General features: G+C 47.8%; 1 protein-coding gene across 33 annotated transcripts in view; it reads left to right on the forward strand.

Annotated features, from left to right (window-relative positions):
- The window catches only part of Nav2 (neuron navigator 2), a 651,028-nt gene that overhangs the window by 566,964 nt on the left and 60,761 nt on the right, over positions 1 to 23,303 (forward strand). For all 33 annotated transcript variants that reach the window (XM_006541297.4, XM_006541300.4, NM_001111016.1 and 30 more), the window contains 3 exons: positions 9,868 to 10,006; positions 19,774 to 20,065; positions 21,813 to 22,515. In XM_006541297.4, the coding sequence (XP_006541360.1) occupies positions 9,868 to 10,006; positions 19,774 to 20,065; positions 21,813 to 22,515 (1,134 nt within the window). The remainder of the gene's footprint in view (positions 1 to 9,867; positions 10,007 to 19,773; positions 20,066 to 21,812; positions 22,516 to 23,303) is intronic.

The following is a 23,303-nucleotide window of genomic DNA, read 5'->3' on the forward strand; positions in this document are numbered from 1 at the left end:
ATACCGTACCGTGCAGGTTCCTTGCAACCTGGGCTACAGCTGCCCTGAGTTGGTGTGTCCGGAGAACCCATCAAACCCTTTAATTCTCACAAAAGGTCTGTGAGAACTGAACCGGGTGTCATTAGCACAGGACCACATGGGAGACCAGAAATGAGGGTGCTCTAACAAGGTAATTGGCGCCTGGATTCCAGCAAAGACCTATTTGGTTCTCTGCAGAGCTGGCACAACCTCTGTGTGCCTCTTGAGTTTAGCGGCATCCTGGCCCATGTCTAGGCCAATGAAGCTTGCTGACTTTGGGATTTAAACTCTGCCCTTGCAAAGTTCAAATTAAACTTCTGGGTATTTTTTTTTTTTTTACCAGAACTACACACAGAGTATGCTGGCCCCAGAGAGAGGTTGACTAGCTTGTAGGGTTTTGTTTTGTTTTGTTGTTGTTTCTTTGGTCTCTTATGTTGTTGTTCTTCCCCACGTGCTGGGAATCCTTGTCATGCTGTTTCTCAGCTATAGCTGAACCCCACGTATGTTTTATTTTTCTTAAATTCAACTAGCTGTGTCTTCCGTGGTGTGGAACACTTCTTAGACCTTCTAGAACATTGAGTAGACGTGTATTAAAAACCTGTGAAGTGGGCACTTGGAAGGTGGGTGGCTCAGAGGATAACACTGGTAAGACACTGTCAGGACAAGCCTCATCTGGCTTCTTAGATTCTGAGGTTGATACGGGTTCTAAACCTGTATCAGACTGGGCCCATGTAGCATGTAAATCTGTGATTGCAAGGCTCCCAGGACTACAGTGATATAGGAGGTGGAGACAGGAAAACCTCTGGAAGCCATTGAACTAGCCTGGTGAACACATGGGTTCTAGTGAACTCAGGAGAGATCCTGCCCCAAACAAGGTGGAAGATAAACACCAGACCAACCTCATCCTCTGATTTGTATTAGCTCTGTGGCCTGCAGAGCCCTTGGATATGAACACACATTATGTGTGTGTGTGTGTGTGTGTGTGTGTGTGTGTATGTATATATGTATATGTATCATACACACATCACTTGTAACACTTGTAGTGAATACTCACAATTCACTTTGCAGGTTCCCACTTCCATGACCTTTGACCTATTTTCTCCACTCCTCAGTTTTCTCATCTCTGAATAATTATGAATTACTTATATCTGGCTCATGATAACTGGGAAGTTAATATGTTAAATAACAGCTGGGCACAATACTTAGCTGTTAATGTTACTTATTGTTTTGATCATAGAAGTATGGAAATTAAAGGAAATAGGATATTGGGAATATTAACAGACTTTCTACAGATCAATTAAAGCAGGGTTTTCTGTCATCTCCCTGGTCCTTTATGAAAGGCCTTCTAGGAATTCTAGAAAGGCTTTTGAAAAAGGTTTCCCTAATGGGACCTTGGAGCAGTTGGGGGTTGGAGATGCTCTGAGCCAGCCTGCTGGTGAGGAAATAGTTAACATACCTGTTTGGTGGGAATACAGGTAGCGACCTTTCCCTTTCTTTTCCTGGTAAGCCTAAAGCTGGGCTTGCTCGCTCATCCATACCAGAGGACTTCATTCCAATCAGGCCCTGGGGTTTCAGGGAACAATTGCCTTGAACAATAGCCAGAAAACAAGTTCCACCAGTCTGGACTTTTTTTTTCCTGCAACTGATTGCAGCTGGCTGGCTGAGGTGGGGGTTGGGGGCCGGTGGCAGAGTGGGCCCCACTGGGACTCCTCAGTTGAACTGGAAGAGCTAGCAGGTAAGGTCTGGTACAGCTGGTGTTGACTCCCCAGAAGTTTAGTTAACTGCAGAGATGTGGTAAGAGGGCAGGGGGCCGTGGGGGGCCTGGGATGGGTTGGAGGACACTTAAGTCTAGAGAGGATCCTGCCTCTCCTGACTCCTGAGCTCTGCTGTGCTGCTGTGCGATTTATTTTTACAATGTCATTTAGCAGGTCTTTCTCTTAAGTAAATAGCATTATCTCTGAAGTAGTCTATTTGAAAAGTATAATGATCCATCCTCCCTCCCTCCCTCCCTCCCTCCCTCCCTCCCTCCCTCCCTCCCTGTAGATCCTTCAATAATTCCAGAGTTAGGCCATATAAATCTGGGTGAAAAGGTCTGAGTGTTTGTCTCTAACCTTGTCAGTCTATTTTGAGCCAGAGACAAAGTTGTAAATATGTTACCACATGGATTCAAGCTGGCTGGTTGTATTGTCGCTTTCAGCTCTCCCTCCCCCACCCCCCACGCCCCCCACCCCTAGCTCAAACTTGCCTTCTCCCGCCCTTGGGATGATCACTCCCCACCACACTGGGGCAAAGCCAGAAGTGTGCAAAGCTGAAGTAATTTACAACCCTATTACCTATGATTTTCATACAGACAGCCCATCCTTGGGATTCAAAAAGTGTGTTTAAAGCAACTGGGCAGCGTTTAAATCCCGACCCAGTGAGGTCAGCGGCTCTAAGACACTGAAACTGGAGCTGTGGGTTTATGGACTTTTCTTGTGATGTTTGGGGCAAGGGTTGGGGGAAGGAGCCTTCTTCTTTCACATCTGCGTTTCCTCCAGGTGGGGGTGATGGTGGCAGAGGAGTTGTCTGGGCACTGTAAGAACCTTGGTTCTAGGGAAATTGCTGAGTGCTGGCTGCTGGCTGCTGGCTGCTGGCTGCCGGCTGCCCTGAGGTCTCTGCCCTATGTCTCTGCTTGCCAGGGAAATTTGAAAGTCTTGTGGACTTTTTTCTTGGTGACCTGGAAAGGGGATGAATTGAATCTTCTGGAGGAGGGGGCAGCTCTAGGTCCTAAGCCTAGAGAGGAACTGAGAGTGAAAAATGTCATGACCCAATCAACATCTGGTCTATCTAAAAGATACTACCAGGGAGAAACTTATCCTCTTTCTGTGCGGATAGAATGTGGTCTTATGTAGATGCTAACATGGAGTGACCGTAAAGGTTCTATGGTAGGTTTGCAGCCTTTGAATGCATGACCCTGTGGGGCAGTGGACATGAGGCTTACTGGGGGTTATGATGGATGAGAGAGCATACCTCTGTAAAACAAAGAAAAAGACACCTGCCATTGGGCTGGAGAGATGGCTCAGTGGTTAAGAGTACTGGCTGCTCTTCCAGAGGACTTGAGTTCTATTCCCAGCACCTACATGGAGGCTCACAACCATATATGTAACAATAGGTTCAGGAGGCATGATGGGTACTAGACACACAAGTGGTGCACAGACATAGTTGCAGGCAAAACACACACACACACACACACACACACACACACTCGTGTAAAAACACAAAATAAAAAAAAAAAACCAACTAAACAAAATGCACCTCAGGTTAATCTGCGTGAAGTGAGTGAGGAGGAGGAGGAGGAGGAGGAGGAGGAGGAGCTGGGCCTTAGAACAGTGGCTGATTGGTAGTATCACTGAGTGGGCGAGGAGACCCCATTGTGGACAGCAGTGTGCTGATGTGTCTCATTTTTAGCTTTCCTCTGTACTGAGCCTCCTTCGTTATTGGTCTGAAAGGAACCTTCTGGGCCTTAGTCCAATTCTTGCTTATAAAGAAGAGGAGCCCAGAGCCTGGAGAAGACAGGCCTCGTCTGAACTCTCCTAGGACATGGGTCTGGGGCAGCACCAAGAAGCTTGGGCTGTACACTGTGTATGCTGGCATGAGAGAGCAGTGAGCAAAGGGCCCATTGACCTGGGCTCAGAACAGGGCCAGAGTGTGCTGTGCTGCAACTTGGCTGTAGCTGTAGGAGACCAGAGCCATCTGGAACCAGTGACATATATACACACACCTAATGCCCTCTGCCAACTCTCTAATTTGCATTAAATTTATATTCCAAATTGTTCTTTTTTTTTAAAGATTTATTTATTTATTATATGTAAGTACACTGTAGCTGTCTTCAGCCACACCAGAAGAGGGCATCAGATCTCTTTAAGGATGGTTGTGAGCCACCATGTGTTTGCTGGGATTTGAACTCAGTACCTTTGGAAGAGCAATCAGTGGTCTTAACCACTGAGCCATCTCTCCAGTCTTCCAAATTGTTCTTACTGGACAGAAACATTGGGTAGGCAGTCAGGGATCACTCTTTTTTTTTTTTTTCTCGAGACAGGGTTTCTCTGTGTAGCCCTGGCTGTCCTGGAACTCACTCTGTAGACCAGGCTGGCCTCGAACTCAGAAATCCGCCTGCCTCTGCCTCCCAAGTGCTGGGATTAAAGGCATGTGCCACCACAGCCCGGCTCAGAGATCACTCTTGAGTCATGTGTGACCCCATTCCTCACACAGTGCCTGGCAACTGGAGGCGCTGGCTGACTAGATGAGTGAATAAGTACAGGATACTGGCTTAGCAGTCAAAAATGTTCAGTCTAAAGTTCTTAAAGAAAAGTGTTTGACAGTCTGGGAGTGGTAGCACATGCCTGTAACCCCAGCACTTGCCAGGCAGAAGGAGCACCAGGAGCTCAGGGGTTCAGGGTCCCCTTCAGCTTCTCCAGGCCAACCTGAGCTACGTGAAACCCTGGATTTTAAAAATGTGCATGTGTGCATTAAAAATGTACATATATATATACATATATATATATTAGATATATACAATAGAGATATATAGATATATTTAAGTGCATATATATATATATATATTTGTCTATTTTATGGAATCCCACCCACTCATTGGCTAAAAGTAGGTGATTGTCTTTAAAGTTGATCACTTATAGCTCTGGGGTTGGGTTGTTCATTGAGAGGAAAGCACATGACTGCCCACAGCTGGGAAGTGGAGCTTCTGTGTAGACTCTTTCCATGAATCTATGCATGCATCCTTGCTATTACCCAGCCAGAGAATTGATCAGGCATATCTGGGATCTGCATTGAAATTTAAAAAGAGAGACAGGGCTGCCTGGATGGCTCAGCAGGTAAACATGGTTTACTGCCAATCCTGACTACCTGAGAGCAGTTCTCAGGACCTACAGGATAGAAAAAGAGAACTGACTCCTGCAAGTTATCCTCTGACCTCTCCACCTATGTGCTGTGGCACCTACACACACACACACACACACACACACACACGCACACACACACCCCTACACACCTACTACTATTACTACTAAATGTAATTTTGAGAAATTTAAGGGGAGGGGCTTAAGAGATGGCTGTGCTTTTTTTCTTCCCAGTTCCCTTGTCAGGCAACTCATAACTGCTTGTGACTCTAGCTCCAGGGGATGAGGAAAGAGGATGGGAGAAGAGAAAGGCAATACAAAGGAGAGGGGAGCAGGTCAGGTTATGGACATCCCACCTCTGCAGGCAGCTGGAGGACTGTCTTTGTTAATGCTGCTTTGAAAGCCTGGAAGTGCAGAGCAAAGGGGAGCACAGGAAAAGCTTCAGGGGAGCCAGGAGGAGCTGGCTAGGGCTGGTCAGTTTGTTTACATAAATGACCAAGTATTCCATGATTGCCTTGAGATTGGTCGGTATGGAGTAGTCTTGAACATATGATCCTCCTGCCTCCATTCCTGAGTGCTTGGATTATAGGTGTGTGTCACCAGGCCCTGCTTATTACAACACTGGGGACCAACCCTGGTGCTGTGTGTAAACCAGGCAACTGAGCTTCCTCCCCAGCCTCCATCTGCCTTATAGAAACGCGTTAGGGTCAGAAGAGGACCTGTGGGATGCAAACAGCCTCTTACAGTTAATGGATCGGAATAATCAAAAAAACTGAAGCCTTGGTGTCTAGACTGGGATTTCCTTACAAGTCTGAAATCCAAAAGTATTTCTATGTAAATTCAGATGATCTCAGGGTTAGAGAGATGGCTTCGTGGTCCTGAGTGCTGGGTGCGGTGGCCGAGATTCAGGGTTTGCGTTCTCAGCTCTGGCACAGTGGCTCACAACCACCTGGAACTACAGTCCCAGAGGGTTCGACAGCCTCTCCGGCCTCTATGCGCACCAGGCACACAGGTGGTATACATATATACTTGCAGGCTAAAGACTCATGTTCATAAAATGAAAATAAATGTGAAAAATATTTTTTAACAAAAATATAGTTTCTTGTTACTGACTTGGCTGATTTACCTAAACAGGTAAACAAATCTGCAAACTTTAATAATTAAATCTCTTTAAACATTTTGAAGTGTGTTTATAAATTGAATATACCCAGGTCCCTCCCATAAGCTCTCCACATTTCCAGTAAGGCAGATAGCACTGGAATGAGTAAAGTCTTTTAAGCATTTAACTCTTGATAGCAAATAAATGAGATCGTTTATTTTAACTTCAATTGTTAAGTAAGTAACTATCCACATTTCAATTCTTTGTTGTTGTTGTTGTTGTTTTGGTTTGGTTTGGTTTGGTTTTTTTTTCCAAGACAGGGTTTCTCTGTGTAGCCCTGGCTGTCCTGGAACTCACTCTGTAGACCAGGCTGGTCTCGAACTCAGATAGAAATCCGCCTGCCTCTGCCTCCCGAGTGCTGGAATTAAAGGCGTGTGCCACCGCTGCCCCGCTTAACATTTCGATTCTTTTCTTATTTTTTTCTTTACACGTATGGGTATTTTGCCTGCGTGTATGTAAGTACACCATGCGTGTACAGTGCCAAGGGAGGCCAGATACCCTCCCTGATCAGTCTGCACAGGCTGTTGTGAGCAACTGTATAGGTGGTGAGAACTAAGCCCTGGTCCTCTGCAAGGACAGCCAGTGTTCTCACCTGCTGAGCCACCTCTTTAGCCCCTCATTTTTTTTGGTAACCATACTCTAGTTTTTAAAGCTTTCATCTTAATCTCTTGTCTCTTAAAACTAGAAGTTGGAGGTGGAGAGATTTTCCAGAGGACCCTATATTTGATTTCTACCACCTACATGGTGGCTTTCAACTGTCTAATTCCAGTTCCAAGGGATCCAATGTCCTCTTCTGCCCTTTGTGGGCACCAGGCACATACATGGTATAAAGACATACATGCAGGAAAACACTCATATACATTAGATAAATAACCATATATATACATATATATACATACATACATACATATATATATATATATATATATTTTTTTTTTTTTGAGACAGGGTTTCTCTGTGTAGTCCTTGCTCTCCTGGAACTCACTATGTAGACCAGGCTAGCCTTGTACTCAAGAGATTCACCTGTCTCTCCCTCCCAAGTGCTGGGATTAAAGGTGTGCATCACCAGACCATCACAAATAAATTTCTTAAAACTGTGGCGTTGTCACAAGGCTGCTTTGTAATGCGCTCGAATGTTTCCATACTTCGTGGATTCACACCGTGACTTTGCTTTAAAAACCATATTCTCCCGACTCTTGTCATCTCTAGTGGGCTGGCTTTGCCAGACGTGCTCAGAACCCAGTTGAGAATGACCATCCGATTTCCGAGGGGATCGTTCCGTGTCAATGACCACTGGGGTTTTCTGCTCAAATTCCATCTCCCCGTTCCTCAGTAAATACATATCTGGATTTTTGTTTTGCTTTGTTTTCCAAGACAGGGTTTCTCTGTGTAGCTCTGGCTGTCCTGGAACTCACTGTGTAGACCAGGCTGGGCTCGAACTCAGAAATCCGCCTGCCTCTGCCTCCCAAATGCTGGGATTAAAGGCGTGCGTCACCACTGCCCATCTATAACTTCTGGATTTCCCTCAAATCCCAGCCTTAATTGCTTCTTATAATTCAATGCCGATTGCCTGATTTGAGGTCATGGACTCTGGCTCCCTGTCCAGGTTGTACCGGTTTCCTGACGGCTTGACTGCCTTCGCTTGGTTGGTGTCCTTCCTGTTTAGTTGACCTCTTGTTTTCCACATTCTTTGTGTCTGACTCTCAGCTATATGTCTGGAGTCACTTTCAAGTTGCACTTCCCTGATAGTTGGTTAGCAAGCACGTTTACCAATAACAAGCCTAAACAAAATAGCTTTGGGCAAGAGCAGGGCACCTGGTCCTCACACTTCCGTGGGTATTTCTGGCTCCAGCTGGAAGCTGGTGGACCAGCCATGCCTAAGGACAGCCCCTTCCTCCTTCTCTCCCTCCCTTCCTCCTTCTCTCCCTCCCTTCCTCCCACCATAGGCACCATGGAGACTTTGCTCTCTCTCTTCTGTTCTCTATGTGCACATCAACTTCACGGCTCTCCTGTGTTCTGTGCAAAGCTCCGGGCTGACTTTTGAAAGCTAGGTGGGCATGCTGAGCAACTAAACTGAAAGCAGGCTTTCCTAGAGGCCCTTCTCTTCCCTGCCCAGCAGAACTCATCAGAGGCCAATGCTTTGCAAGCTAGGGGAATGAACTACAACGTCTTTTGAGTTGTGCGCATGTGTGCAAACGTGCCTGCCAGTGAGTGTGCGAGTGTGCATATAGGAGAGACTCTTAGTTTTTTTTTTTTTTATCTCAGTCACCTGACACCTTGAAGGCTTTCAGCAGTAGTCACCGTGGAAGACCACATGGGCCAGTAATCTGGCTAAGTCATGGCCCGAGTATCAGTCCTGTCCTTCCTGCCTTGGATGACCTTGAACCAGGTTCTGGGCCTCCTGGGGGAAATGGATTGTATTGTATTTGGTGTGCTCAGAGAATGTTTAGGGGGAAGCTGTCTGGTTGTCACAGAGAAGAGTGTGACACTGGAGTCAAGATGACTGGATTCTGGCCCACTCACGTCTCTCTAGCTGACCACCTTGCTGAGCCTTAGTTCTCTGGCTGTACAGTAGGGAAGCAGTGTTACTCACTGTTGCCATGGGCTGATCTAGAACAGCGTCACGTCCATGTCGGCGGCTTACTTTATGGAGTTTTCAATTCATCGAGTACCTATTAAACACTTTCTGTATACCTACCATCCCACAAACAAGTAAGAATAATATACCATATTGTGGTAATGGAACACAGTGGCTTGCTAGATAACGGATGGCATCTCTGAAGTAATGACACATTCACTGAGATAAGATAAGATTGCAGGGACAACCAATGAAAGCCTCCCTGCTGAAGACAAATAGTCCTGGCTTAGAAGGGACAGAAGCTCTTATGGTCAGAGGCAAGTGCACAGTGGAGATGGGGCTGCAAGATAGGATTGGAGAGGGACAGCAGATACCACTGGGGGAGGGCAGGAGCGCCAGCTAGAGACATTAAGGAAAGGAGTGGCCAGGCCCAGGGGACGTTATAGGTTACTCAGGCTGCCATGGGAGGGTGGCTGAGTGGAAATCACAGAGTAGGGAAGGATGAGCTGGCCCGTGTGTAGTGACCCAGGCAGAGCACCATAAACTGTGGGGTGTGACAGGCTACACTGCCCATGGACGGGACATTTTGCAAAGAGCAGTGGTAAGACCAGATGCTGGGTTGAATGTGGTGGGGTTGGGAGGTAGCAGACAGTGACAGGAACCCAAGGATGGAAGATCCTTGCCAGGTTGGAAGCAGGAAGGGGTTGAGTTCTGCTTGTCTGAAGCTTGGGAAGGGAAGTCGTGCTTTGGGTAGACTTACAAAGGCAGACATAGTGCTAGGATGGGCTGATCTCTGGAGACACTCTCCTGCTTAGGTGTTTGTCCAGGGCGCTCACACAGCAGCTCTCCTGCTCCACTCCCACTCCTCCCACAAAGAGACTGCATTGAATTTTGCCCATCATTCAGATCCTGCCCTGCCAGTCTGGCCTTGCCCCCATCCCTGGGGGAGGAGTGATTACCTTGAGCAGGGAAGAGGGAAGGGACTAGACCAAGGACGGTCTGTAGCCTCTGCTCATGAATCCACCCACTCCGGAGAAATGGGACCAGCCCCTTCACTCAGGTGGCCCCCGTAGCTGAGGCCCATCCGAGTGGGAGCCCTCTGGAAGACATTCGGTCACAAGCCGGGCCTTTCCCTAGTCCAGTTTATCTGCCTGAGTTGTCAGGCTGCGTTAGGATGTGGAGAGGCTCCGTGGCTCAGGATGTTTTTGTCTTGGCAGCTGGGATGACAGCAGCTCCGTCAGCAGCGGCATCAGCGACACCATAGACAACCTCAGCACGGATGACATCAACACCAGCTCCTCCATCAGCTCCTACGCCAACACGCCTGCCTCCTCCCGGAGAAACCTGGATGTTCAGGTAAGGGACGAGAGAGGCCTTCCCAGGCTCCTCCAGCCTCCCCGCTAGCCAGCTCAAGCTTGGCCTTGCTGATCAGAGAATTCCCATGCTGATGAGGAGAGGTCCAGCCCCTAACATCCAGTCTCTGTCCCCTCACTGCAGGGAAAGAAGGCTAGGGAGTGGGCAGTACAGATGGGCAAAGGAACTTATACTCTCACTGGTTTGGTGTGAAGAGACCATTTTTTCTCCTTGGACCTCGGTTTCAGCTTGTTTCTAAGTGAACAAGCAGGGGTCAGAAATCTATGTGTGGGTGGGCATCCGTACTGTCATTGCTGCAGAGGCAGACCCAGGCGGATCCCTAGGGCTCACAGCCAGACCAGTGTAGCCTAGAGAGCAAGCACCAGGGCTATGAGCGTCCCTGTCTCAAACAAAACAAAATGGCAAGCAGCACTTGAGAAATGATACTCAAGGGTGTCTTGTAGCCTACACATGTGTGCTCACGCTTGTTCACACACACCTGTGCCCTTAGCATGTGTGCTCAAGTATCTACACATACACACATACCTTTTTAAAATTGAAGCTAATAAGCACAGGGCAGTTGGTTCCCCTAATGTGGTTCCAGCAACATGTATCTCCTTTCTGTCCCATGAGCCATTGCTGTCTGTGAGCTCAGGTCTGTCTCTAGGGAGTGTAGCCAAGGTTTAAGATTGAGAACTGCCAGCTGAGGCAGCTGTGGCAGCTGTGACAGCTGTGGCTCCCATCCCTTGCTACTGTGTGATACTCTTGTTAGAAATAGCTTTCTGTCTTTGTTTTTTAGTCAGGCTCTCCTGCTCTTTTATCCTAATGCTACATTCTGAATGCTGGAGTGACCTGTGTGACTCACACCTTGCTTTATGCAGTACTGGGGATCTAACCTAGGACTTTCCCTCATGCTAGGAGACCTTTCTACCCACGGAGCCACATCCCTTCTTCTTTTTGTTTTTTTGAGGAGGTGGGGGGATTAGGGTTTTGGTTTGGTTTTGATTTTTGTTTAGTTTTTGGTGTTTTGTTTTGTTTTGTGGATTCATCGATAAGAGTTTAATCACCAATCTGCCTCTGCGAGACATATTACCCTTGGTGAGTATGTAGCCAGATTTTACATGCAGTCAGTCACTAACTTCATTTGGTCTAAATAAAGTATAAAGGTCAGTGGTTTATGTTTTTGCTTTAAAACAAAGATTTAGAAGTAAAGTGGTCAGCTGGGTATGGTGGCCCAAACATTTAATTCCAGGACTCAGAAGGCAGAGGTAGGCTGATCTCTCTGAATTCGAAGCCAGACTGGTCTACAGAGTGAGTCCCAGGACACCAGGGCTACACAGAGAAACCCTGCCTCAAAAACAAAACAAAACAAACAAAAACAATATAACAAAAAAGAAAAGAAAAAGCTGGCTATGGTGACATAGGTGTGTCATCTCAGCAAGCAAGAAGCTGAGGCAGGAAGATTGATTGCCATGAGTCCGAGGGCCAGAGTGGCTCAAGTAGAAAACAAAATACTCCAAAACTTTAGATCATTTGAGTCAAAACCCCTAGAAACTTGCCAGTGAAAACTAAGCTCGTCCTTGGTGGTGGAGGCTCAGCTCTTTAATCCCAAAGAGACACTGTCTCAGAAAAAAAGGAAGGGAGGGAGGGAGGGAGGGAGGGAGGGAGGGAGGGAGGAAGGAAGGAAGGAAGGAAGGAAGGAAGGAAGGAAGGAAGGAACCCAGCAAACAGGTTGCAAGAGCATCTTTTGCTAAACAGAGATAATACTCAATGTGCAGTGGCCAGTACCCCTAGGCTTCTACGCATGTCCAGGAATCCAGTTTTCCCCCTCACCACCCCCACCCCCACCCACCCCGCCCTCGAAGAAGCTTGCAGGTATTCTAGCACTGCAGGACGTGTGTCTCTGCCCTCTTAATACAGCTCTCCCAGAAACCCTGAAACCAGCAGCCAGACTTCTGTTTAGTTTTTGAGAAAGTTTTAATGGGATCCAGGGTGGCCTAGAATCCTCTTGTTTCACCCTTAGAAGTATTGATCTCTCATGTATGCACGGCCACATCTAGCTTTAATATTTTAAGAATTGTATTCTGCAGCCGGGCAGTGGTGGCACACACCTTTAATCCCAGCACTAAGGAGGCAGGGGCAGGTGGATTTCTGAGTTCGAGACCAACCTGGTCTATAGAGTAAGTTCCAGGACAGCCAGGGCTACACAGAGAAACTCTGTCTTGAAAAACCAAAAAAAAAAAAAAAAAAAAAAAAAGAAAAGAAAAGAAAGAAAGAAAAGAAAAGAAAAGAATTGTATTTTGTACATGAAAACATATACCTAGCTCCCCGGGGGTGGGGTAGGGGTGGGGGTGGAGGGTCAGACGCTATTTCTTTGCAGGAGCAAGTTCCTTTGTACAGGTGACTCATGAATGGTGTGTAACAGTGGCCACCAGCCGGCTGTATTACTCCAGGATTTTACATTTCAGATACAGCTCAGTTCATATGGACTCACTGTATTCCTGGGAGCCTGGACTTGACTCTGTAAGCCCATTTTATTGCAGGCCAAGTATGGTGTCCTCGTGGCTTGCTGCCAGCACAAGGTCAACTGTGGCAGTTCCGGCATGGGTGAACCATTTGGTCCCTCCCTCCCGTGGGGCCTGATGTTTTAGGTGAACTGCTGAGATGGCCTGGGATTACTACCACCTAACTACCAGGCCTGCCCTTTCTCTTCTCTCCCATTCTCCCCACAGCCTCTTCTTCCTCCATTGGTTTTTACTCTGTACAGATAGGGGCCATGTTGGAAGCCTCTGTTTCAAAAGAGTCTCTTCTTTGAGGATAGGGCTAAAGAAAAGCTGTGTTGGCAGTGTGGGGGTTAATTCTGTCCTACAGAAATGTAGCTGCAGACTACCCGGGCACATGTTTTAGGCATTGCTTTTGGGATTACCTGTTACATCTTGCACTCTTATTTTAGCCAAAAATTGCAGTGTGTGTGTGTGTGTGTGTGTGTGTGTGTGTGTGTGTTGTTGTTGTTGTTGTTGTTGTTACCCAGACAATAAACAGTGGTCACTTAAGATTTCGGGGGAAGCACTTTGTGTCCTGGTCCTGGTGGTAGTTGTGTATGCTGATTTTCTGGATTTTTTTCAAGCTGTGCATGTAATATTCAGTACCTTATAAGAATAGGACACTTATGAGGTTGAGAGATGGCTCATTGGCTAAGAACACGTGTGACTCTTAGAGAGGATCCAAGTTCAGGTCCTAGCACCCATGTTGTGTGGCTCATACTGCCTTTAAGTCTTAATTGCAGGGGACTCCGCACCCTATCCTAGGCTCTGTAGTCATAGGCACACACACACTAAAAAGAAAACTTTTTTAAAAAACAATATGACATCTACAGAGTGACTGCTTTCCTGACCCATACAAAACCCTGCGTTGGATTCCCAGCAGCAGCACATTGATAGTGTGCGGTGACCTGCGTTTGTAATCTCAGCACTTGGGAGATGGAGGCAGGAAGATCAGTAGCATCCGCCTTGTTACATAATGAGTTTCAGGCCAGCTGGGGCGCTAGGATATATGAAACCTTACCTCAGAATTACACATGCACACTCTTTGAGTGCACATAGCACCTAAATAAATAATTGTATTTTCAAAACAAACTCGAAGCCATACTCGCTGAGAACGATCACTGATTGGTGTTTAGACACAAGTTAGGAACCCTTAGCCAGCCTAGGTCCCTGCTACCTATTGCATACTAAACGTCTGAAGGGAAGCAGGGGGACCTGGGACACCAGTCAGAAAACCCTCCTATCTGCTTCCTTTTCACAGGCTGGTGTTTGTCCGCAGATCTTACTGATGCCAAATATCTGAGCTTGGTGCAGGCAAAGACCTTCCCTTTTGAGCAGCACTTTTCTCTCTCCTCACAGATGTCACAGGGCGAAGTGTGAAGGCTACTACCCAGATATCTTAGACAAGATTAGAAGTAATTTTGTGGGACACGAAGGGTTCACTATTCAGTGGGCCTATTACTGGTTCTCTTACAGATCCACCCAAGTTTAAAACATGAAAATACGAGCTGAAGTGGGTCTGGGTAGCAGAAATGCTGGCTACAGCAGAAGGTACCTAGATGCCTATTGTCAGGATGCTTCCAAATGGACTTTCGTGACATTCTCTTTGTTCCTGTCCAGGGAGCATCTCAAAATATTAGATTCCACATTCCGGCAGCCTTGCGCCTCCTCCCCCACAGGCTGGCAGGGATGCTAAGGGCCATTACCCCTCTTTGAGTGGATGGAGCTCGGAAGATGCGCCCGCACCCTCCCACTCCTTGGTGCGTGCATCAGGGGTCTTGTCACACAATGCTTTACCCTGGGCGAGTGAGTGGGCTACACTCAGGCGGGACACACAAGACAAGAGAGGGCTTGGCGTTCCCCCAGGAAACACTGTCTGCCTGGCCCCACATCTGAGGAGAAGGGGACTTTCTTTTTCTGGAAAGCACAAGGAGCAACCTGGTGTGCTGATGGAAAGAGAAGGCAGAGGAGGTGTGGATCACTGGGGGAGTAAACCTTCCTTTAGGGGACTCTGTCTCCTCTGAGACGCTGAGAGACATTGAAGATGCCCCACAAGGTTTTCATGGCCTGTTTATGTGTATCCTGATCCCCTGCACTCATGGCTCAGTGTTAGAGACAAAAGTCCTCTGAATGAGACCTGAGCCCCTCCGCATGACTTCTAGGAGAGCTGGTGAGTCCAACAGTGGCATCAGAGAGGAGGGTGACATTGAAGTCAAGTGTTCTGGGGTTGAGTTTTTCACTATGTGACATCCTGGGATGATGGTCCAGTCAGATCCTTAGAGCCTTTGTCATCTCATCCACAAAATAATAGCCTCTAGACCCGCATGGGAGGTATGTCAGCCGCGGGTCAATTCTGGGCACGATTTTCCCAGAGCCCCAGGTGCTGAGCTGCTCAGAGGTCTTATTCTCTGCACCTTAACTGCCCCTTTCTCTGTCTCCCTCTTGCACCTGTAATGGTAGCACAAAGGGTAGCACGCTGTTGTGTGTTTTGCTTGTAGTTCCAGAGCTGCCTGCCTTCCGTTCTGCAGCATCTTGGTCTCCAGGCACTGTGTTGGTGCACAGAGTTTGAACAAGCACACATATGCCTGCTGTGCATTCATCTATATGTTCGGGCCATGGCCACTCAGTCTTCCACGCTTTGTGGGAGACACTAATCCAGGTGCTAGGGGTGGTGAGCTGCCTATGTCAACATCATCTTTCATTTTAGTGCCTAAAGTTTTTGTTGTTGTTTTGCTTTGTTTTTAAACAAAATTCAGAGTGGGTTTAAAAAAAACTATACAACTGTCAGTTTATTTATTTATCTCTAAAGGCAACAAAGTTATGGCTAACGTAGCCGGGATTGCTGTCTTGTGTGTCCCAGGCTATCACGATGGCAGGCTCAATTTAGCTGGAGACAGGCAGGCTGCTATATTCCAACCTCCCTCGGAGCCACTGCTCCTGACTCCGGGCCCATTACTTCTCCTTAAACCTGTGCTTTCATAGAAGCTGTGCCCAGTAGGAATAACAGTGCAACCTCAGGGGATGAGCTGAAAGTGTTTGAGAGTCATTAATGTCTAGGGACACAAGTTACAGGTGACGTTGCTGTAATTCTTTACATTTGTATGGGCTCCAACTTAAAGCCCCTGCAGCATCTAGGCCCGCAAAGGGATTCAGTGTCTAGAGACTTGAGCAGCTAAAACCTTGTTCAACTTCTGCAAGACAGAGATGGGGTAAATGCTGAAGACACAGCAGGGTGCCGGGATGCTCAGAGCTGGGGAGTTTGGCAAGAGAGCCGCTGTTTATGGAATTCCTCCATACTTAGCTCTTAAGTTCACCACTGGCTCTCTATTCAATGGTCTATTCAATTCCAACCTGCTTGACAGCCAGTGTAACAGTTTTGGAGATGGGAGGGAACGCAAGATCTTACACAGCAATGCATGACAGCAGCCAATGCTGGAATTCAAGCCCACTGGGCTACAAAGCCAGTGTCCTTATTCTTTTGGATCAGACTTCCCTTTCCGGGAACAGGGCCCTCTACTCCAAGGTCCATTCTGGCTTGTTTGCCCCACCTCTGCCCCCCCCCCCCCCCCCGACTTGCCTGTTTATGACCAAGGAGACTTCCAAAAGAACTGGTAAGAAAAGCTCCAGTGGGAGTTAGGACCACCAGTGTGCTGACCTGCTGGCCTTCCTGTTGCAAGCTCTGGGAACAGAAAAACAGATTCCATCCATTTTAACTTCCAAGAGATACCACCAGTGGTCACACATGGCTCAGGGAGGATTTGCTAAGGACGTGTGAGTGCTAGCCTGTCAAGATGTCCCAGGCAGATACCCAGCTGCAGAAGACTGTTGGAAGAGCTCTCACCCTGCACCAAGTTATCGGGTGTGATAGATAGTTGGAGGAATGTTCCATCAGAGAAGAAAAGGCCAAGCCATGGTCCCAATCTGGGGACATGTGTACTCTCTGTTATTGATAAAGATGGGAGTCTGTTCTAGGAGGCCTGGTGCCAGGGCCAGGCTAAGCCTACTCTATGCCTGGGTTTAAAACAGCCAGAACGTCTGTAGGAGAATCTGCTAGGTGTAGGTATCTTTAGTAGGTAACCCGAGACATGTAGAAGGTTATCTCTTTGAGCTTATAGTCAAAATTTACACAGTACTACAGTGGTTAAATTATTAGCTTAGCAACTAGACTAGTAAAATACCCATAATGCCTTCCTCACTATATGAGTTTGGGTAAGTTTCTCTTCTACTAAGGCCTCAGTATTCTGTTACTTCCTTGTGAGTTTTTGCTGAGGAATAAATTGAATTATATTCTCTTTCTCCCTGTCTCTGTCCCTGTCTCCCCATCTGTCCCTGTCTCTCATCTCAATCCCCAGGGTCTCGTGTAGCCCAGGCTGACCTCAAACTCCCTAGTCAATGATGACCTAGAACTTCTGATCCATCTGTCTCTGTGTCCAGAATCCTGAGATTCCAGACACTTGCCACTGTGTTGGATTTCTGTAGCATTAGTGATGGGGAATGCAGGCATCATGCATGCTAGGCAAGCACACAGTAGGCTGAGCAATATTCCCAGCCTGATGTATATATTTTCTAAATATATATACATATATATGTGTGTGTGTATGTATATGTATATATATATATTGTGTGTATATACACACATATACATACATACATACATACATACATACATACATTTATTGTAACCAGACATGGTGATGGTACACATTTTTATTTCTCCCACTTGGGGATGCAGAGGTAGGTAGATCTCTATGAGGCTGAGGCCAGCCCATTCTTCATGGAGTGGCCAACCAGGGCTACATAATGAGACCCTGCCTCAAAACAAAAGAAAACAAAAAATAGAAAGAGAGAAAAGAAAAGAAAAACAGAAAAGTGTTATTTTATTCTCTGTGTGTATGCTCATCCCATGGCAGGTGTCAGAGCACAGCTTGTGAGCCATTGTCTTCCACCGTAATGTGGGTTGCAGGAGTTGAACCTAAGCCATTAGTACCTTTCCCTTGTCCAACAATCTCACAGGCCCCTGGTGCACATATTTTTTTTTAAGTTTTTTATTTTAAAGATTTATTTTATTTATATGAGTACACTGTAGCTGTCATCAGACACATCAGAAGAGGGCATCGGATCCCATTACAGATGGTTGTGAGCTACCATGTGGTTGCTGGGAATTGAACTCAGGAACTTTGGAAGAGCAGTCAGTGCTCTTACCCACTGAGCCATCTCTCCAGCCCTCTGGTGCACATATTTAACAAAACAAAACAAAGCAAGGTAACTTGTACCTGGAGCACTGGAGCACACAGTGAGCTGTAGGTTTCAGCGCCACTGTTATTAACTGCATTACAGTGTAACGTGGAAAAGAGGTCTATGGGCATGGAAAAACAACGCAGTGGTCCAGTCTGTAAGAGGTGCTACAGCCCCAGTGCATCTTAGAACATATTTATATGTGTTGGGACATGTTCCCATGTAAGGTCCATGAGACAGAGGCTTTGAAATGTCTTTGAAGTATTCACAGAACAGACAGCTCCCCTGGTTCATGGTGGCACCTGAGAAATATTAGTCAGATGGATGCTTCCAAAGTCTCTTCTTTCTGCCTAAGGCCTTTTCACATGCAGTTTCTGCTCACTGACATGGTCCTCTCTAGATGCTCCTCATACTAAATTTGCCTCATTCTTTAGGGTCCTTCTAGAAGTTTCTGTCTGGCCACCACTTCCCACATCACCCTTGCAATCTAAACTAGGTCAATGTCTGTATATCTCTCTCCAAGGCCACGTTCCCTTCCCTTATGGTGTCTGTCACATCTCACAGCTGTGCATTTTATTATGCCTTTGCATCCCATGGTTGCTTCTCTCAATGACTGCCAGTTCCACAAAGCATGGAGACTAATCTTCCAGGTTCTGAGACCCTATGTGATGCCTGGCAAACCATGGACATTGAGTTCATTTTGATTCAGTGAGGCCAGAAGGAACTAGAAGAAGAAAACCAGGCTGAGGTCAGCTTTCAAATTAAGAAGACAGTAGCATTGTGTGTCTCCTGACTGGCTTTGACCAGCCAGTGCCTGTGTCATAGCCTGCAGTGTGTATGTAGTAGCTATGCATTGCTTGGTTCCCAAACCTTAGTGCATATGTGCTCTGCACACAGATATGGGACCTTCCCTCTGGCCCTCACATGGCTGAGTTTTTTAGTTGTTCCTTCCTCATGTCCCATCTCTGGTCCTTTGTACATAGCTGCAGCTCGATGTGTGTTTTAGGGAGGACCAAGCAAGTGCAAGCACCACCAGGAGGCTGTAATGGATGGAGGTTGAATAGGGGCTTCCTGTCTACACTGGGCTCTCCTCCACTCAGCCCTCTATAGGAAGGAGTTTGTCCTGTTGGGTAGCATGGCCTCAGGCCAGGCCTTGCCCAGTTCACGTGCATTTCTCGCCTTGCCTGCCTGGCCCCTTCTAGGCAGCTCATCTAGGGGGCTCGTGTCCAACCCAAAAGCACTGCTGACTTACTTCCCCTTTCTTGTTCATACACAGCTTCTCCCTTTCAGTCCCCTCCCCCAGCCTCAAGGCCCCCAGGCCCCAGAGCATTCCTCTCCCTTTGTGTCCTTCGGCCCTGCAGTTCATTAACTGCACACTCCTATCTCTTCCTGGGCTTCGTGGCCAGCAGGTCAGGCTCTTCCAAAGAGTGTTGTCTAATTATCTTACTTGTCTGAGAACGCAGGCTGGCATCACGGGGAGCAAAAGCTCAGAGACGAAGCTGGGCGGGAGTGAGCCCAGTTGCTGTTGCCAGTTGAATGTTTCCCAGATCTGAGGAGTTTGCAGGCTTGCTTGCTCCCTTGCTTGGGTGTGTTAGACTGTCTGCAGAGCTAGATGCAAAGTTCTCCCTGCCAGTGGAACGACAGGAAGATTGGGAACAAAGGGAAGGGGACAGGCTGGTGCTGGTGGGGATTTAATCAGGGCTAGAGGTGGCTGTCTGCAAGTGGCAGAGTCAATGGCCCCTTTCTTATCACCTCTCCCTCTACTCTGCTTGCTTTCCTCCTGGGGCCCTTGGCCTCCTCTTCCCCCCAGACCTTTTGCTCTCTTTTTCTCCTCCATTAGTCTTTCCTTACAGGGGAAAAAAAAAAGTAGAGGTTGCTGTGACTTTCTCACAAAGTAAGCAGATGTCCGAGGTGTCGAAAGTCCTTAAGTAGTCCCCGTATTGTCTCGGCGTGCATGGGTGAGCTCTAATTCAGCATGTGTCCTGTCCACAGACTGACGCTGAGAAGCACTCACAGGTGGAGAGGAATTCCCTATGGTCTGGTGACGACATCAAGAAATCAGATGGAGGCTCAGACAGTGGTGTGAAGATGGAGCCGGGCTCCAAGTGGAGGCGGAATCCTTCAGACATGTCTGATGAGTCGGACAAAAGTGTGTCTGGCAAGAAGAATCCAGTCCTCTCACAGACAGGCTCATGGCGGAGAGGCATGACGGCAGAGGTGGGCATCACCATGCCAAGGACCAAGCCATCGGCTCCGACGGGCACACTGAAGACTCCAGGGACTGGTGAGTGAGAGGCCAAATCATGGTGACTTTAGTGGTGGCTTTACATTACATGTAACTTCTTCAGGTTGCTGTTTTGCCCACAATCGTTTTTGTGGTGTGTATGCATAGCTGTATGCATGTGTGTGTGTGTGTGTATGTGTGCACATGTGTGTGGTGTATGTACACAAGTGTGAGTATGCCAGTACATACTGTGTGGACATGCGTGAGGACACCAGAGGATAATCTCAGATATTGTTCTACAACACCATCACCCCCTCCCACTATTCATTTTTTGTTTTGGCTACCATCTATCTATCTTTCCGAATATCTATCATCTACCTGTCTATCATCTATATCTGTCTAATCTTACCAGTCTGTCTATCTATCTATATATCTATCATCTATCTGTCTGTCTGTCCTATCTACCCATCTACCCATCTCTTCTCTTCTCTTCTCTTCTCTTCTCTTCTCTTCTCTTCTCTTCTCTTCTCTTCTCTTCTCTTCTCTTCTCTTCTCTTCTCTCTTTCTTTTAGACCGAGTCCCATATTGTAACCCTGGCTGTCCTGGAACTCACTCTGTAGATGAGGCTGGCCTCGAACTTACAAAGACCCTTTTACCTCTCCCTCCCAAATACTAGGATTAAAGGCGTGCAACACTACATCCAGTTCTGTTTGTTTGTTTGTTTGTTTGTTTAATATGAGTACACTGTAGCTGTCTTCAGACACACCAGAAGAGGGCATCAGATCCCATTACAGATGGTTCTGAGCCACCATGTTGTTGTTGGGAATTTAACTCAGGACCTCTGGAAGAGCAGTCAGTACTCTTAACCGCTGAGCCATCTCTCCAGCCCTCCCTCTCTCTCTCTCTCCCTCTCTCCCTCTCTCCCTCTCTCCCTCTCTCCCTCTCCCTCTCCCTCTCCCTCTCTCTCCCTCTCCCTCTCCCTCTCCCTCTCCCTCTCCCTCTCCCTCTCCCTCTCCCTCTCCCTCTCCCTCTCCCTCCCTTCCTTTCCCCTCTTCCTCCCCCCCCCTTTCTTTTTGCCAGAGTCTCTTACTAGCCTGGAGATCACCAAGTAGGTTAGGCTGGCTAGTAAGCTAGGTGGCTATCCTCCTGCCTCTGCCTCCTCAGCACTTGGATTATAAATATACACCACCACAACTGCCTTTTTAAGGGTCGGTTCTGGGCTCTCTAACTCAGTCCCTCATGTCTGTAAGGCAAGTGCTTTACTGAGGGAGCTGCCTCTTCCAGCCCCCACGACGGCTTCCTTAAAGGTTAGCTTCCCTGGCTCTTTCTGAGGAGGGGTGTGTATGCATCGACAGTGCTACCATGTGAAGCTTTTGTCACAGCCTATCAACTGGTCAGTACTCAGTTTCACCTCTCACCATCAAGTTCACACACTAGTCCAAGCTCCTCAAGGTTATATTGGTATGTTGAATGCTGTACCCTAGAAATGTCAGGGTCCATGTCATAGACATGGGGGAAGAGGACAGTGTATGACAGAGTCTTGTGTGCATGGAGGTACCAATCGCTTCCTGGCTTTGCTCCGCTCGGGTCATTTGAGACTGCTTAGAAAAGAGCAAAATCAGCAACGCATTCTAAAAGACCCTGAGCAACTGCAACAGATGAGATTATCTCTGTGCAAAGCTCTCTCCTGACTTCCCCTGCCCTGTTCCCCTTCAGGGCGATCACAGTCTTTAGAGGGGTACCCATCCTAAACACAGTAGCCAGCAGCGTCAGGGTTTTGGTCTGACCTTGCTGGTTTCTCTCTTAGGAAAAACAGATGACGCCAAGGTGTCTGAGAAGGGAAGGCTTTCGCCCAAAGCTTCCCAGGTCAAGCGCTCCCCATCGGATGCTGGCCGCAGCAGCGGGGATGAATCCAAAAAGACCCTCCCCAGCAGCTCTAGGACGCCCACGGTCAATGCCAACAGCTTTGGGTTCAAGAAACAGAGCGGCTCTGCTGCTGGGCTGGCCATGATCACAGCCAGTGGGGCCACCGTCACCAGCAGGTCTGCCACACTGGGTAAAATCCCCAAGTCGTCCGCCCTCGTCGGTCGGCCCACGGGTCGGAAGACAAGCATGGATGGAGCCCCAAACCAGGATGATGGGTATCTGTCTCTCAGCTCCCGGACGAACTTACAGTACCGGAGCCTGCCTAGGCCCAGCAAGTCCAACAGCCGGAATGGAGCAGGGAATAGATGCAGCACCAGCAGCATCGACTCTAACATGAGCAGCAAGTCGGCAGGCCTGCCAGTGCCCAAGCTGAGGGAGCCCTCCAAAGCATCCCTTGGCAGCTCCCTACCAGGGCTTGTCAACCAGACGGACAAGGAGAAAGGCATCTCTTCAGACAGCGAGAGCGTGGCTTCCTGTAACTCTGTGAAAGTGAACCCAGCCACCCAGCCGGTGTCCAGCTCAGCTCAGGCCACTCTGCAGCCAGGGACCAAGTATGCAGATGTGGCCTCTCCCACACTCCGCAGGTAAGCACGGGGCTGAGGAGGGCCTGAGTAAGTGGTGTAAAGCATCCTCTAGCGGCGCCTTCGCTCTTTGTAACGCTGAGTTCAAGGGCCAGCTCCTGCCGACGGGTCTGTACTCTGCTTTTTTTTTTTCTTCCATGCCAGGATGGGAAACAGAAAGTTCTAGAACCATGCTTCTTGACTTTATTTTAATTAGCTCTCAGATCACTTTTCTGATTCCTGCCTCAGTTTTCTTACTGTTCATTGGAGTCCACAGTATTTCCCTCTGAGTTCCTACTAAAGTTCATCTTTGCGGCTGTGCTTGGCTATGGAAGGCATTCAGTGAAAGTTACAGACGCTGAGAGTGAGGTCCTGGCGTACTTTTAGACCCAGACTGTAGCTCAAGGGAAGGAGTTGCATCGTGTTCTTATCTCTATAGCCTCCTGTTCTTTTATAACACATGGACAAATATTTGAAATGTTTGCTTGTAAAAATATTGTTGTATATGCGTGTGTGACATAAGTGTGTATGTGTGTTCATGCGTGTAGGCTCATACATGTATGTGCATGCACAGGGACGCCTGAAATTGAAGTCGGTGTCTTCTTTGATTGCTTTCTGCTTTAATTACTGAGGCAGAGTCTCTTGCTGAGCCCAGAGCCGGGCTAGTCTGCTAACCAGCATGCCCCTGCCTGAGTTGCTCATGAGATCCTCTACCTCTGCCTTCATAGTCTAGGATTGCAGGTGGGTACCACACTCCTCTTCATCCTTCACGTGAGTTCTGGGCCTCAGACATCCCGTCCTCCTGCTTGGTT

This window comes from Mus musculus, chromosome 7 (assembly GCF_000001635.26).
Source record: "Mus musculus strain C57BL/6J chromosome 7, GRCm38.p6 C57BL/6J".
Classification (NCBI taxonomy): domain Eukaryota; kingdom Metazoa; phylum Chordata; class Mammalia; order Rodentia; family Muridae; genus Mus; species Mus musculus.